A 14,924-nucleotide genomic window follows, 5' to 3' on the forward strand; every position below is an offset into this window, starting at 1 on the left:
ATCATAATTGGAGCCTTTCCAGCCTTTTCTACATGAATTCTGTTTCAGAAAATGTGAGTCCTTTCATAAGTTCCTAACTTTAAAGACTCACAACCAAGTCCTACCTTCATGAAACCAGTAATATAAAATATAAAAGAGCTTAAACTCATCATTTATAGAAGCTGAAGCCATATCCATAAAACCCATCTTTGAGTCCTATTTTTTTAGCAGTTTTCTGTACCAGTCACGCAACGCTTTGTTAAAAATAATTTTGCTCAGAGGAAATCCAACAAGTGGTTCTTGAATAAACGGGAACTGTGTCTGTGCCTGTGCCTGTCTGTGGAGCTACGTGAATGCAACCAGGGCAGGGTGTGTCCTGTCCCTGCCCCCAACATGTGCAAAGAACGCATTTTACACAGAGCGCTGACAAAAGGTAAGGTGACACTCCATAACAATCATTTACCTCAGAGCGCTCCCACAACCAGTCGTTAAATGGGAAGCAGCATTCTTGGCCTGTTTGTGTGTGTACGTGTACCTGGGGGGGATGGTGGCAGGTAAATGGGTGGGGTCAGTGTTTGAACCACGGCAGTTTACCTACTCCTTATCTACAGAGAAAAGACTGCAGTAGATTTTCCCTTTATACATTTGTTGACCATATTGTCTTTTAGACGCTGGCAATGTCGACTGAAAAAAAGTGTAACAATACTGGCCTCTAAGAGGACTGCACGCCATTAATTTTTTTTATAAAATACAAAACACTAACTGGGTTAAACCAAATGAATAAAGATGACGTGAAACTAGCTATTTATGTTTCAGAGGTGAAACTAGTCTGCCACTAAAACCACTCGGTAGAAAATGCAATTATATGTAGGTCGTCCTCACTGATCTGTTAATCATTCCTCAACACTCTCCACTCTAAGCTCATTTACCGAACAGGAGTGAACATTAAAAGTTCAAGCTTAAAACGCTGGCCTTTACACTGTGTGAAGTTGCACCGAGTTTCTGCACAACAACATTCCAGGAATTACTGCCCGAGACTCATCAATGACACTGCGTCTCATCCAGATGCAGGACGAAAATGAGAATAGTGACGAGTCACAGGAACGTTATCAGTTACGTAATAGCACAAAAGAAGTTTCACAGATACTAAATCCTGTTGTTTTACCATTTATTTAAGAAACTTAGTAACAATGTCAACTGTTCTCCCTTCATTTTTTTTTGTTTTGAATAAGTAAAAGCGTGATAAAAGGGCTTTAAAATGACAAAAATAAAACTTGCTGGATGCATGAATTGTGTGTGTATATAAAAAAAAAGCAAATTTATCTCATAAAAATCAATATATTTACAAGCTCTCTGAACAGGTTAATGTGTCTATAGTATAAATGTCATTCATATTAAATTACATTTCTATTGATATTCAAAGATAATCAGTCAAAACCACAGGAAGAAGCACATTAGTCCATTCAAAGCTCTGCATGTCAGTATGAAGCAGGTGTGGACCCGTAACACAGGCACTCATATACATATCACATTTTAATGCCAAGCGGCTCAAATTATAAATAAAAGTTCATCTTTGGTTACCAGAGTCCATCTGGTATGTGTTTTTTTTAGTTTTTTTGTTTACAGTGTTTACACTGTAAAAGCACAACCAGGCCTGGAATCAGAGTCTCTCCTCTCCTTTTCTCACTAACAGGTGCTGCTCTGCGTGGTCCCAACATCTGACACGTATGCTTTGCTCTTCTTGGAATATTTCATGGAACTGAAGGAAACTCTCATTTGCTCCACAGCCCTGCTGCTCCTACACAGCAGAGTGTTCTTCACATGGTTTCTGAAATCCTCAGACACAAAGTAGTAGATGAATGGGTCCAGGCAGCTGTTGAGACTTGCCAAGCACAAAGTAGAGATGTAGACGTTGTAACCATGATTTCCTATACTGTTCTTTTGTAAACCGTAATGCACCAGCAGCATGATGTTACTGGGAATAAAGCACACAAGGAAGGTCACCAGGACGATTCCGATCAACACCACAACTTTGTGTCGGTTCTTTGATGCTGTACTTTCCTCCATGCTTGTCCCCAGAGCCTTCAGCAACATAGCATAGGCTACAATGATCACTATGCAAGGGATTAGGAACACAACTGTTCCCATCATGATAAAGTAGATGAATGGCAACCTGATAGACTCGAATGGAATTTCTAGGTCCTTTATGACAGTCACATCATGACATGTGGTTACATTGGGGTCTTTTAGCTTGGTCGTGTGGTCATACAGGTACAGAGGAGTGGTGGTGACCCAGATAAAAGCCCAGATAGCTACAGAGACACCAATGGCAATTTTATTATTCTTCCTCTGCTGAGAGAGCGGGTGAGCCACAACCCAGTACCTCTGCACGCTCAGGCAGGTGATGAACAGAATAGAGCAATACATGTTCCCGTAGAAGAAGCTCACTAGGACTTTGCAGAGAGGCTCTCCATAGATCCAGTTGTTGCCGTTTATGTGGTAGTGTATTTTTAATGGAATCCAAATGACAAAGAGCAGGTCAGCCAGAGCCAGGTTGGCCATGTATATTGATGAAGGGTGCTTCTTTTTGGTCCTGAAGAGAAAGACCCAGATTGCCATGCCATTGGCCGGAAGTCCAACTGCAAATATGATGATGTAGACGATCGGGAAGAAGACTGTGGTGAGGCTACTCTTAAGCGTAGCTGATACTTCCTCATCCACAACAACTTGGTTTGAATTTTCAGGGTCCTTTTGTCCGATGAACGTCCGGCCTCTCTCTAAAACACATATACAAACGGAAATAAATATTACAGTTTAAATTACTGATTAAACAGCAGACAGAACACCAATGACAGCTTATCATTTAAGTTGTTATTACAGACCCCCCGCCCCAAACTAAATTTGGGTTTAGTTCTGTTGGCTGAGCCAAACAAGTTATTTGAGGCATCACAATGGCCTCAGACAGGAGTCGTTTCATTAGGTACAGGAGTCGTTTCATTAGGTACAGAACCTTTTGGTCTAAAGCATACATGATAATGATAAGGATCTGTTAAATCCGTAAAAACGATCCTGTGTCAAGTATCTTCTTAAGTTTTGAAAAGTAAGCCTTTATTTCCCGAAAGTTTTCTCTTTTGTGAAGTTACTACAATCCCAGTTTAAAAAGAGCTCGGTTAAAATATTTGCTCTTTAGACACCCGTCTTTAGACCGTGACAACAACAACAAAACAAAACATGAGCCGAGCTCGGTATAACAGCACCCTGACATTTCGAGACAGCGCAGGGATTTTGAACTTACGTGATGAGACGGAGCCGCAGCAGAAAATAACCAACAGCCACAGTAACCGTGTTGAACCCATGTTTCTATCACTGAGACTCTCTCGGTGCAAATTCTCCTTTTCTCGACCTCTTAACAGCCAGCTGAGTCTTAAATGTCCGACGACTTCTCCAACATTGAAGGACACACCCCGAGAGTACCTGTTCCTACGCTTGCGTCATGTCCAAACCCGCCCGCCCGGTCCGCCCTCAGGTGCATTTCCTGTTACGGGTTTCTGTGGAGCTCCGTTGATTCAGTGAGAACAAAACACGCAGTAAATAAACATGCCATATAAGTTACAGGCACCTTTACCACACATTATAAAGAATTATTTTATTATCATTTTTAAAATTCCGTTGTCAGTGGTAAATGAAGGGTGGCTGAATTTTATTGATACTGAAGTAGAAACTTATTTCAAATCTGACATTAGTTTTTTGAGTGTTTATCGTTTAGAAAAAAAGAGAAAACATGGCCAGCAAACAGGCCTAAAGTCAAACACGTTAAGTTGACAAATGTTCTGGTTTTTTTTTTTTTTAAATGACATCAGAAACAGCAGTATGCGACATTACGTGATGGCAGAGCTTCAGTTCATCCTTTGTCATTTTTTTTTTTTTTTTTTAATAAATAGGACAGGGGGAATGAATGAGAGAAAGAGGGGGAGAGAAAGAAAGAAAACCAAAGGGGAGAAGAGACGGTGAGAAGGGGGGGGAAGAGAGAGAGAGAGAAAAAAAAAGAACTCCTGGGTCACCTGTATGGAGAAAAAAAACAAACAAACAAAAAAAACAAACAGAGGAGACAGCAAACAACAAAGAGCAACATAATAATAGAGAAAACAAAGCACCATCACAATAAACTAGCTAGTCATAGATATCAATATTTACTAAATAATAAACGATATTGTGCAGCACGCAAGATAGACAGCGCACAGTGTGCTTTGAGGCAGCAGCCAAGAAAGCTTTAGTCCGCGTCTGTGAATACCCATGTGTGCATACCTGTGTGGATCAGCATGCTTGCATTCCAAAGGTTTCTCCATGTAATGATCTGCTAGGGAGTGTGGGGGGGCCACAGCCCCGTCCTCCAGGGTGTGAAGTGGGTATGGAGGAGATCAAAACTCCAGACATCCAGAGGCCCCCAGAACACAAGAGACCATGGAAGACCAACAGAGGGGCAGCCGCGCCACTGTTCCAGTAAGAGCTGAGGAGAGTCCCAGATGAGGGCTCGCCCAGCAGCCGCGGAGCAGAAGTCAGGGGGAGTTGCAGTGACGCGCCCGTGAGCTCCGCCGGCCCCCAGCTGTGCCTGAGTGACCGAGCCCCAGGCCGAGAGGCTGGGGGCACCCCACCTCCAAAGGGGCCCGAGCGAGCCCCAGGCCCCGACAAGCGGCCGCCAAGGAGTGAGCCGGTGTGTACCCGGACGCCCACCCCCAGAATGTTCTGTTGATTGATGCTTTAACTAGTCATTTGGTTTTATTTTCAGAGTTACAGAAACTACAGACCACCGCACAGCAGACAGGAAATATCAACACTGTAAATATATAAATGAACTGTAGGGAAAAGGTGGGTCTTAAGTATGTTTTTGTGTGGCTGAAATTATGATTTTGTGAATACACACTGTTTGTTTTTTGATATCATGCCATCTCTCTTCCTCTTGGTATCTAGCCATGTAAATAATTAGTTAAATTATATGAAAATAAGCGCAAAAGGGGCAAAACATGTAACTGTGTAAGTGATATGATCTGTCTCTCCTGTGTAGGTGTGCCGAGGTGTGCTGTGGTACATTCTGTACAATCCGAGCTTGTAGAAAGAAAGAAAAAAAAATTGTATGAACTCATAGTTCCCTTTGTGAGGGAACTTCAGGAAACCCAACTCTGCTCAAAGGCAAAAATTATAACTGTATATTTAATGCAGGAATTCTCACTGTACTGTAGTAAGTGATCATTATTTGGCAGGTCATGAAAACAAGAAGACCCAAAATGAAGCTCTTTAGTCCTCCAATGAGATATTCAAAGTACATGATTTGTGTATATCTCTCTCGCTCTCATATATATATATATATATATATATATATATATATATATATATATATATATATATATATATATATATATATATATACACACACATACATACATACTGTATATATCTCTATCTGTGTGTATGTTAACCCACCAAAAAGAACAGCGGCGGAAATTTCTGGAACACACAGCTGACTGCGTTTTGAAAATAAGGAACATCTAGCTTGACATTTCTAAGTGTTTACCTGATGATACAGTCAGAGGAAATGTTGATGACCAAACAAAGTGAGTAACAGAAACACTTTTAATGCCACATGCAATGGCATTTATGCAACTGCATACTTGTTTCACAAACTGTCAGAAGCATAATGGAAAACTGATAAAAGCAATATCATTTAATATTATATTACATTTTCCAGTTTTATAAAACATTGTTTTTACTTATTAAATTAATGGCACTGAAATCAGAGAACTTCAATTAATTTAAAGAATTGTGCACAAATGTAACCAGTTCGGTTAGCAATAGTGAGCTGATGGATGACACCTAACAAGTATGCAGTGAGAAAGCACAATTAATTGAGGTGATACTTTTATTGAGAACCTTTTAAATATAGTAAAAAGATTTACCAAAAAACAAACAAAAACTGACTTCATCTTCTTTGATATACGCTAAATGTTATGTAAGCAAGGCAGCAAAGCACTCTAGCACAAGCTGTCAGAGTTGCTCTCAATAAAAATTATGGCACAATTTTGGACACGTTTGTAATGTCTAAAGCAATTGATCACATCCTGGATAAATTAAATTAAAGCAGCTTTAAGAAATGTTACACATTAAACAAGAAAAAAACAAAAAAAACAAATGAAAGCAAAGATTTTACAAAACTTTAAAAATCAGTAACATTAAAAGTCAAACTGACTTGTTCACCTGTAACAAACCAGGAAGTAAAATGATAAAAACAAGTCTTAAAAAAAAATAAATCAAGAATTCACTAACAATCCGTGCTCTGTGTGTTCCCTGACCCTGACGTATACGAGTTGCTTTTTTTGGAGAACTTCAAAGCGCTGAAGGAGACCCTCATCCTCTGCGCTGTCCGCTCACTTCGACACAGGAATGTGTTCTTCACGTGCTCCCTGAAGTCTTCGGAGATGAAATAGTAAACAAAAGGGTCAAAACAGCTGTTGAGACTGGCCAAGCACAGGGTCGTGATGTAAAACCCATACAAGTTGTTGTCCGCCCCTTTAAGCAGGAGGATGTAATGCACCATCAGCATAATGTTACTCGGGGTGAAGCACAATAAAAACATAACAAGGACAGTGACGATCAAGACCACAGCCTTTTTGCGTCTCTTGGCAATGGCAGGATCCTTCATGCTGTTCCTGAGAGCCTTCAGCATGAGAACATAAGATACGATGCACACAATAGTGGGAACGACAAATCCCAGCATTCCCATTGTCAGAAAGTAGCCTGCTGCAATCTTCTTCTGAGAGGGCTTGGTGACATCATGGCAGGTCAGGATTTCGAGTCTTGCTATCTTAACTTCTTGATTATACAGATAGAGAGGGATGCTGATGAGCCAGACCACCACCCAGATAGTGACGGAGACAGAAACAGCTACACGGTTTCTCTTCTGTTGCTGAGACAGCGGGTGAGCCACGGCCCAATAACGCTGAACACTTATACATGCAATAAAGGCAACTGAGCAGTACATGTTGCCGTAGAAAAATGCTACCAGCACTTTGCATAATCCTTCTCCGTAGATCCAGTTGTTGCCATTGAAGTGGTAAGCGATTTTTAAGGGGAGCCAGATGACAAAGAGCAGGTCAGCCAGAGCCAGGTTGGCCATGTAGATCGAAGATGGGTGCTTTTTCTTGGTCCTGAAGAGGAAGACCCAGATTGCCAAGGCATTGGTGGGGAGACCCACCAAAAACACAATTATGTAAATGATTGGGAGAAAGACGGTTGTAAGGCGACCGCTCAGGACGTTTTCGTCATTTGGATTGATCCACAGGCTTCCATTATTCTCTGTACCTGTGAAGCCTCTGGTTTCTGTGAAGTCACAATATGAAAATATATGAAAAGCAGAAGAATAACAGGTTTACGGTGTGTATAGGAACAAATGTCACATCCAGTTCCTTAAGCTTAGGGCACTTTGACCCGTTTGCGTTAGTTTATGAGTCACCTGTATGCATTACAACATCCATTAAACTGTAGCTGTTTCTGACCAATCACACTGATGCAAACAAATGAATGTATCCAAGACTAAAACATCAAGCAATGACATAAGACTTCAGCACTTTAAAAAAAGATCAAATTAATAAATCAAAACATCCAATTATTTTCAAAATGAACAGTTTGCCAGTCACTACGGTATGGTAATAATGGCTAAATCAACAGGTTGAAATATTACCTGGGTGCATCGTCAGGCAAGTTTGTGTAAAACACAAAATCAGGAACAGGTGAATCGATCCTGTAGTCCACGACATGACTGCAAAACTTAGTTTAAAACACAATATTATAGCGAACGCGGTCTATCGGCAGCGACCTTAAACCATGTTTTAACCGCTAGTGCCGGCGAACTAGCTGACAGAGCCCACAGTCAGCTAATTTACATACCAGCGTGATGTCAGGTGACTTTACAAGAGACCTTGCGTAAGACTCAGGCCAGCCCTGTCTGGGCTTGACTTGCGCTTCTAGCCGAAGCTTTATGGCAGTGCTTTTCCAGCTTTGCTGATCAATGTTCAGGGGTATGGCGTGTTATTATTTATTTAAAAATAAATCCGCGGAGAATTTCACGATTTTTGTATGATACTAAAAGCACTGAAAGTTACATTGAAGATTTTACGGACCTAAACAATAGTCAGCGAAAGACAAACACTACCATAAAACCTAGAATGGAACCACAAGAAAATTTAACCGGCGGGTGCGGCTTATGCATCCTCTGCCGCCCCAGACTGTGATGTGAAACGCAGTCTCAGTACATGTTGTTGAAGGATGTCTGAATTCCTAAAATGCATCAGAAGGACAGCCAAGATGGATTTGGATTTAATTGCAACTTGACAATGCAGAGTGTTTGTGGAGAGTGTTACTTAACTGTAATGTAGCGCTACCTGCTGGAGAGAAAGGCACATGGACATTGCTATTTTCTAAGATATAATTACTCATAATGTTAGCTTTGCAAGAGATGGGCAACTTGCACAGGTTGGACCCCACCTCTTGTCCTATGGAATGTATATTGTTTATGTAAATGCATATTTTCTCTCCTGGTGTTTTCTTTCTTGTTTCTTAAAAGGATCTCTCATTGACCATGTGTAGCCATGACCCCAAGATTTAAAACTATTTCTGTTGACATGACCGGTTCACAAAGAAGTGGAAGGTATTCAGTTTATTCTAATCATGAATATAGAGAATTTAAAATCTTCCTGTTAGCTACATGCTCTTATGTCAGCAGCTTTGACAAATTATGACAAATTGCTGATGTTATATTATAACTTTAAAATAACAGTTCAGAATCAATGAAAGTGTGACAGTCAGTCAGGCTAGTAGTTTCTTGTTTGGCTTGTCCTTTTTTGGCTTTTGAGGCTTGTTTGGAAAGAACCCGCTCTGGTAACTGAGGTCTTGATTCTGGACTTTTCTGTTTGACTGGATTTCAGCATTTGTCTTTTGCTGAATCTTCATAAATAAGACGGTGAATGAGTGCTATTGTCATTATTACACTTCAACATATTGGATAGTTGTTTCCGGAACTGCGAGGATCCAAAGTAGTAGAGCAGGGGATCCAGGAGGCAGTTCAGACTTCCCAAACAGAGAAACACCAGATAGAGTGCGTAAGAGCCATCAGGTGCCTCCTGGCTCTTCTCTGTGTTAAGTTGCAGGTAGTGTGCGAGCAGCAGGCAGTTTGTAGGCACGAAACACAGTAAAAATATCAATAGCACAGTCAAAGTCATCACTACTGCTCTTCTTTTCCTGTGTGATGTTTCTGGAACATCATATTGGAGTCTGCTCAGCGAGCAGATGACTCCAGTGTAGGACACCAATGTGATGAGGAGAGGTATTAAGAAGAGGAAGCAGCAGAGAGTGACGAAGTATGTCTTTAACCAGATGATCTTATTTGTGGAGTGGACATCATGGCAGGTGGTGATGTTCAACTTAGTTAGGTTAAAAGTCTGATCAGAGGAAACAAGAGGCACAGAGCCAGCAAAGGATAACAACCACATGGTTATGCAGGCTATGACTGTGGTCCGTGAGCTTCTCCAAGCCAGAGAGTCAATGGGATAAACTACAGCAAGTAGACGGTCCACACTGATGCAAGCTATGAGAAGAACAGAGCAATACATGTTCCAGTAAAAGGCAGCAGTGACCACGCTGCACATGGTCGAGCCAAATTTCCAGTTGTTGCCTTCAAAGTGGTAGGAGATCTTGAAGGGGAGCATCAGTGCAAAGAGCAGATCGGCTAAGGCCAGGTTCAGCATATAAATTGCAGCTGGCGTCTTGGGACGGATCCAACAATTGAAGACCATTATGGCAAAGATGTTAATTGGCACACTGCTAAAGCAGATCAGTGTGTAGAAGCAAGGTAAAAGGATGGTGGACACAGGGCCAGTAAGAAACTCCAGTGCCTCTTCTGAAGTAACTCTTTCTTTTGATGATGGTAGGACAGCAAAACCTGCTTCAGTTGGTGTCTTTGTTTTATTTTTTTGAGTGCCTAAAAGGAGAAAAAAACACTGTCACTGTGATCTAAGATATAGATATGGAAGCAGAAGGAACATTAAATCTCATAATAAAGGAGGAACTCCAAAAACTAAATGGGTAAAACACAGAAACATGAATAAAGCAAACACAGACGACATGGCACAGAAGGAAGAAAGACTGAAGGAGGGATTAAACTAAAGAAACTGAGAGCTATAGAAAATACGCCAAGAATACACAAAACAAATATGCTGAAAATATTAAACAAATCAGAATAGAACATTTAAATCAACAAAACTTTAAATGACCCAGTGCCTTGACAACATTTTACTGAAAAGTTAGTATCTTGGCTGTTATTCTGAAGCGCCACTCTAGCTTGTAACATGAGCCATTACTTTTTTACACTTTTTAGCCTTAGACATTCATGATAGTTATAAGACGTGATCTACAGGCAACTGAAACTCCGGAGGTTGAATGAATGAATTCTTAAAAAATAAACCTGTCGCTAGAATAGACTACTTTCATGTTAATATTTTAAAACATTAGGCACATCCTGAGATTCCTCTCTTTTGTGCACCGACCCCAAATAGGCTGTTGTGGCTGTGTATGATTATTCCACCCTGAAGTACTGGATTGTTAAAAGAAGATTGTTAAAAGAATAGATTGTTTAACTGCCAATGTGTGTTTTTACTTCGACAAATGACATTAAAGAAGAGCAGCATATGCTGTTCACCATCAGCATGAGTACAACCCACATACTCAACTCTGTTGCTCAACCTAAAAATGCATTTTCCTTACAAATTTGGCATTATTTATGTCAGGGGGTTGTGTCATTAACCTTTGGCTCTCGTCCCTCTGTGTCCACTTGCTCTCTCGCCCCGTGTGTTTCCACACCCCTCCTCACCTCTCTGTTTATTTATTGTGTGAGTTTCCCTTTGTTCATCGTCACGTCGTCTGGTCTTCTCATGTCACGATCCAAGTTCCCATGTTCAGGTTTTGTTATGCCCTAGTTTCGTGTTCTATGTCCTTAGCATTTAGTATTTGAGTTCTCCCTGTTTAGTTCTTGTTAGTTTTGTCTTACTGTTTTCCTGCCTTTTGTTTTGTATGTTTCACCAGCCTTATTAAGTGACTCACTTTTTGTTAAGAATTTTTGCTTCCATGCATCTGCAGTTGTGGACCTCGACAGTTTAGGGGGACAGAAAGAGGTTTTCCAACAGAAATAATATTTATTGGCAAGGAGCATAGTTATCATCAAGAAATAATGAACCAACCACACATTTCTTTAGTTTTTCTGCTAAGGTATTATTTTGTGATTGAAATGTGTTGCAGGTAGATTGTCTCTAGATAATTGCATAAATATCTTAAATAAATAAATAAATAAATAAATAAATAAATAAAAAATACTGACTCTGTGTAGGATACTGAGTTTAAAATATTAATAATGACAGGTAACAAAATCTTATTAATATATTAATATTCCCTCTGTATATGAGTAGAGGGCAGAGACTGAACAGTTCAAGACAAAACAGTGTTTTCAAGCTTACCTGAGGTATTTGAGGCAGAAATGCAGCAGAAATTAATGAGAAGGAACAACAAGAAATGTGGTGAAGCCATGTCTGTAGCTCTCTTGTTAGGAAATTATTTGACTTCCTTAAAGGTTTCCGTCTCCTTAAAATGCCAGCTTAAATGAATACACCCTTAAATGACATGTTTGTGCCTGCTGTTTGCGTCATATCTGCCTGTGTGATCTGGTTCAGGTTTCTTCGGAGCTCCATTTACTCAGTGGGAAAAAATTATCGGTAGCCAGATACATTAAGAACACATACTGAAGAACATTTTCCACACTCATGTATGTATCTTATCATGCTGTCAGTGGCAAAAAATAGTGCTTTTATTTTATTCAAACTAACGTGAAACTCTTATTTTCAGTCTCAGTAAATTTGGCATTACTTTCTTCACTTTATTTATCATTTGTTCATGTTTATTTTTTAATAAATGTTTATTTGTGATCTCACTTCTTAAATTAAATAAATTAAGCATTGTCTTTGCCATATTTTAGGTTATGAAAGCAAGGACAGATGATCTAATCCCATTTTTACAAAATGTGAAATGTGAAAAATGTGATCAATATGCGTTTGCGCTGCCAACGGCCTCACAATTTACTACTTCTACGCACTGTGGGCCTGCACAGGTAAGTTTCCTGGCAGGTGACTTTAGGCAATACCATTCAGGGAAATGAAGTGACTGTTGTGTAAAGAAATTAAATCTCGTATGGTTTCCAAATCCTCCTGTGCTGACTTGTCCTTTCCATTTGTCCCTCTTCTTTGTTGCTCTCTCTCTCTCTCTCCTGCAGGGGACTGCAGCGTTTGCTGTAAACTCAAACAGCTTTTATCCAACTGCAATAACACGTCTGAATACTGCTACAATAAAATCTCCATCACGCCACTCGTATTAATCTATTCGCTGACTGAAGTATGTATGTGGGAATGTATGTGAATGTTTGCTGATACTATTCTTATTAGCACTTTAAGTATTTTATATATTTTATTTTTTGATTTTATTGAATTTTATTGTTTTATTTATATTTTGATATTGTTAGGGATGATGCACTGATCGGGAACCATTTTTAATTTCGTTGTACCTGTGACAATGACAATAAAGACATTCTAATTCTGAGTTTCTGCCCTTTAATTTTGCACATCTGGAGGAGCAAAGTTCACCTGTTTGCAATCATGTCATCTCCTTGCTCCTATTTAAAGTTGAGGTAGCTTTGCTGTTGATGGCTGATTGCTGCACTGATCCTGATAGTGAAACTGGTTCCTTTTGTCTGAATCTTTCTTTCTGAGAAGCCATGTAGATCTGAGGGACAATCTGAACAGTGATGATCCAGACGAAAATTCTCTCAGTACCTTTATTTCTCATATTAATGATAATATCATAAAACTGTTTATTTAAGGTAAACCTGTATTTCCTCAACAGTAAAAAAATCCAGACTATCAACACAGTCATGCACAGTCGAGGAGCGTGTGAGGATACATTTCACTGCATGTTGTACTGGTATAACTATGCATGTGACAAATAAAGAATCTTGAATTTTAGGGAGGAGATTTCCAAATAAAACCCTTCCGATTCACCTTCCTTTTACTACCTCCAATGCCAAAATAAAAGACAAGAAAAAGAAAAAAGGACGATGAGCCACGGATGACAGCAGAGAAATATGACGTTATTCTTAAAAATGAATTAAATACAGCTTTAATATTAATGCAAGGTTGCCACCAGCAGAGGGCAATATACAAAAACTTATCAGGAAAGACGTGTCACTGCTTCTCAGTCCTTCCTTGTTTAAAACACAGTAACAAATTTGATGTACCCTGAAACTTCATCTTGTATGTAATTTCTCTCTGACATGTTTTACCCTAAAGAATTTATAATTATAAAACCATGAATGAATATAAAATCAAGTTTCTATATAATTATAAAAACCCGTTCACAGGTGAAACTTGGATGTTGGACAAATGATGTCTTAATAATGCATAAATACACATGTCCCTATAGTACAGCTACAGCACATGGTTTGGCCTTATTGTGCTTAAATCTACAAACCCTTCCCTTAAACTTTTCCTTCTTGTTTTCCTTAAAACCAACAGTGTGTGAAATGCCTGTTGACAACCTTGAGAAAACAGACCCTAAACCTACCTGCTGTACCTGTTGATTTAGTAATATCTTCCTGGATGGCCTGGTTCCAGGTTTTCTTGGAACAGTGAAAACCAATATTGTAAATAAACAAACAGACGATTAATTCAACATGCATTCTGAAGGAAAACTGACACATGCAGCATAATAGACTTGTGAGAAAAAAAAACATAAAAAGCTTCTGTTACTGCACGAACTGGTCTAGATAACTAGGAAGAAATATTCCCATCATAAAAGATAAAAGTAGAATTTACTGAAAACATAAGTAATGCTTATAACCTGGGCAAGACTGCTCCTGAACCACTATGAGTTTTTGGGTTGGTGTTAGAGCCCCTTTGTGTTTCTTTTTTTATTTCTGTGTTTGTTTTATAAACACTAAAAATGGTTGCCCTGGAACAGAATGGTGACTTGCCCGGGGTTTACCTTGCCACTTGGCAGCTGGGATAGGCTGCAAGAAGGAGACGGTATTCACTTTTAGGACTTCCTGAGCTTTTACAGGTCCAATTGACTGCACAAAGTCGCACAGTGGTGAGGCTAGCCTTCAGTGTATCTGATGCTGCATGTGACAAAATGGGTGAGAGTACCACTTGTCCATATTCTTAGTTAACATTCTTGTTTTGATTTAACCATATTTCATGTGTAGTCTGCAATAAACAAACCCTGGATAGTAGATGTTTGCCTATCTTTTGCACTTTTGCAGATTATATAACATCACATCTTGGTTTAAATCAATTTTTGACAAGTTTGTTAAGTTAACATGTTATTTAGTTCAACTGTTAATTCGTCTTGTTTAAACTCACCTTACCTACCTGTGTTCCAGGAACAAAAGGAGGAAGGCTTTACTTCCTGTATTTATACTGTAGCTTACTGGTTAATCTGAGGTCACAGGAAGAGACCAGGAGGAGAAGGGGGAGAATCCTTGTAATTTAATAAAGTTGATTTTAGAGTGTTAGTAGGGAAATTGATTTGTTGTAATATGTATTGACTATACCTTAGAGTTTTATTGCTAGGAAGAGTAGCAGTACAGGTTGGAGTATAGAAGAGTTTGACTTACCTACCTTAATCGATTAGTACAGGGGTGAATGAACTATTTAAACAGATGAACGCAGGTGTTCAGGGAGGAAGGATCAGGTCAGTGTAGCTGTGTGCAGTTTGACCTTAATTTCCGTCGATTTAAGTTCAGTTATGTTTATTTGAACTGAGTTAATTATGGAGTTGAGTTTTTTTATTTATTTGTGTAA

The 14,924-nt window shown here is 39.4% G+C and overlaps 3 protein-coding genes across 3 annotated transcripts; all 3 read right to left on the reverse strand.

Moving 5' to 3' along the window:
* Window positions 1-1,130: 1,130 nt before the first annotated feature.
* On the reverse strand, window positions 1,131-3,437 carry f2rl1.2 (coagulation factor II (thrombin) receptor-like 1, tandem duplicate 2). The gene is made up of 2 exons (XM_086301427.1): window positions 3,275-3,437; window positions 1,131-2,756 (listed from the first exon to the last, which is right to left on the reverse strand). The coding sequence occupies exons 1-2, from the start codon at window positions 3,333-3,335 to the stop codon at window positions 1,666-1,668; spliced, it is 1,152 nt and encodes a 383-aa protein (XP_086157553.1). The 5' UTR covers window positions 3,336-3,437; the 3' UTR covers window positions 1,131-1,665.
* Window positions 3,438-5,875: 2,438 nt separating this feature from the next.
* f2rl1.1 (coagulation factor II (thrombin) receptor-like 1, tandem duplicate 1) lies at window positions 5,876-7,890 on the reverse strand. Its single transcript, XM_086302595.1, has 2 exons — window positions 7,712-7,890; window positions 5,876-7,350 (listed from the first exon to the last, which is right to left on the reverse strand). Exons 1-2 carry the CDS (start codon window positions 7,785-7,787, stop codon window positions 6,293-6,295), a joined length of 1,134 nt encoding a protein of 377 aa, XP_086158721.1. The 5' UTR covers window positions 7,788-7,890; the 3' UTR covers window positions 5,876-6,292.
* Window positions 7,891-8,447: 557 nt separating this feature from the next.
* LOC147326292 (proteinase-activated receptor 1-like) lies at window positions 8,448-11,647 on the reverse strand. Its single transcript, XM_086302596.1, has 2 exons — window positions 11,535-11,647; window positions 8,448-10,006 (listed from the first exon to the last, which is right to left on the reverse strand). The coding sequence occupies exons 1-2, from the start codon at window positions 11,602-11,604 to the stop codon at window positions 8,976-8,978; spliced, it is 1,101 nt and encodes a 366-aa protein (XP_086158722.1). The 5' UTR covers window positions 11,605-11,647; the 3' UTR covers window positions 8,448-8,975.
* Window positions 11,648-14,924: the final 3,277 nt, after the last annotated feature.

The sequence above is a fragment of the Aulonocara sp. 'chitande type north' Nkhata Bay genome, linkage group LG7, assembly GCF_057382095.1.
Source record: "Aulonocara sp. 'chitande type north' Nkhata Bay isolate Kocher_YH1m ecotype deep benthic linkage group LG7, A_spYH_male_GT1.1, whole genome shotgun sequence".
NCBI classification, from domain to species: Eukaryota; Metazoa; Chordata; class Actinopteri; order Cichliformes; family Cichlidae; genus Aulonocara; species Aulonocara sp. 'chitande type north' Nkhata Bay.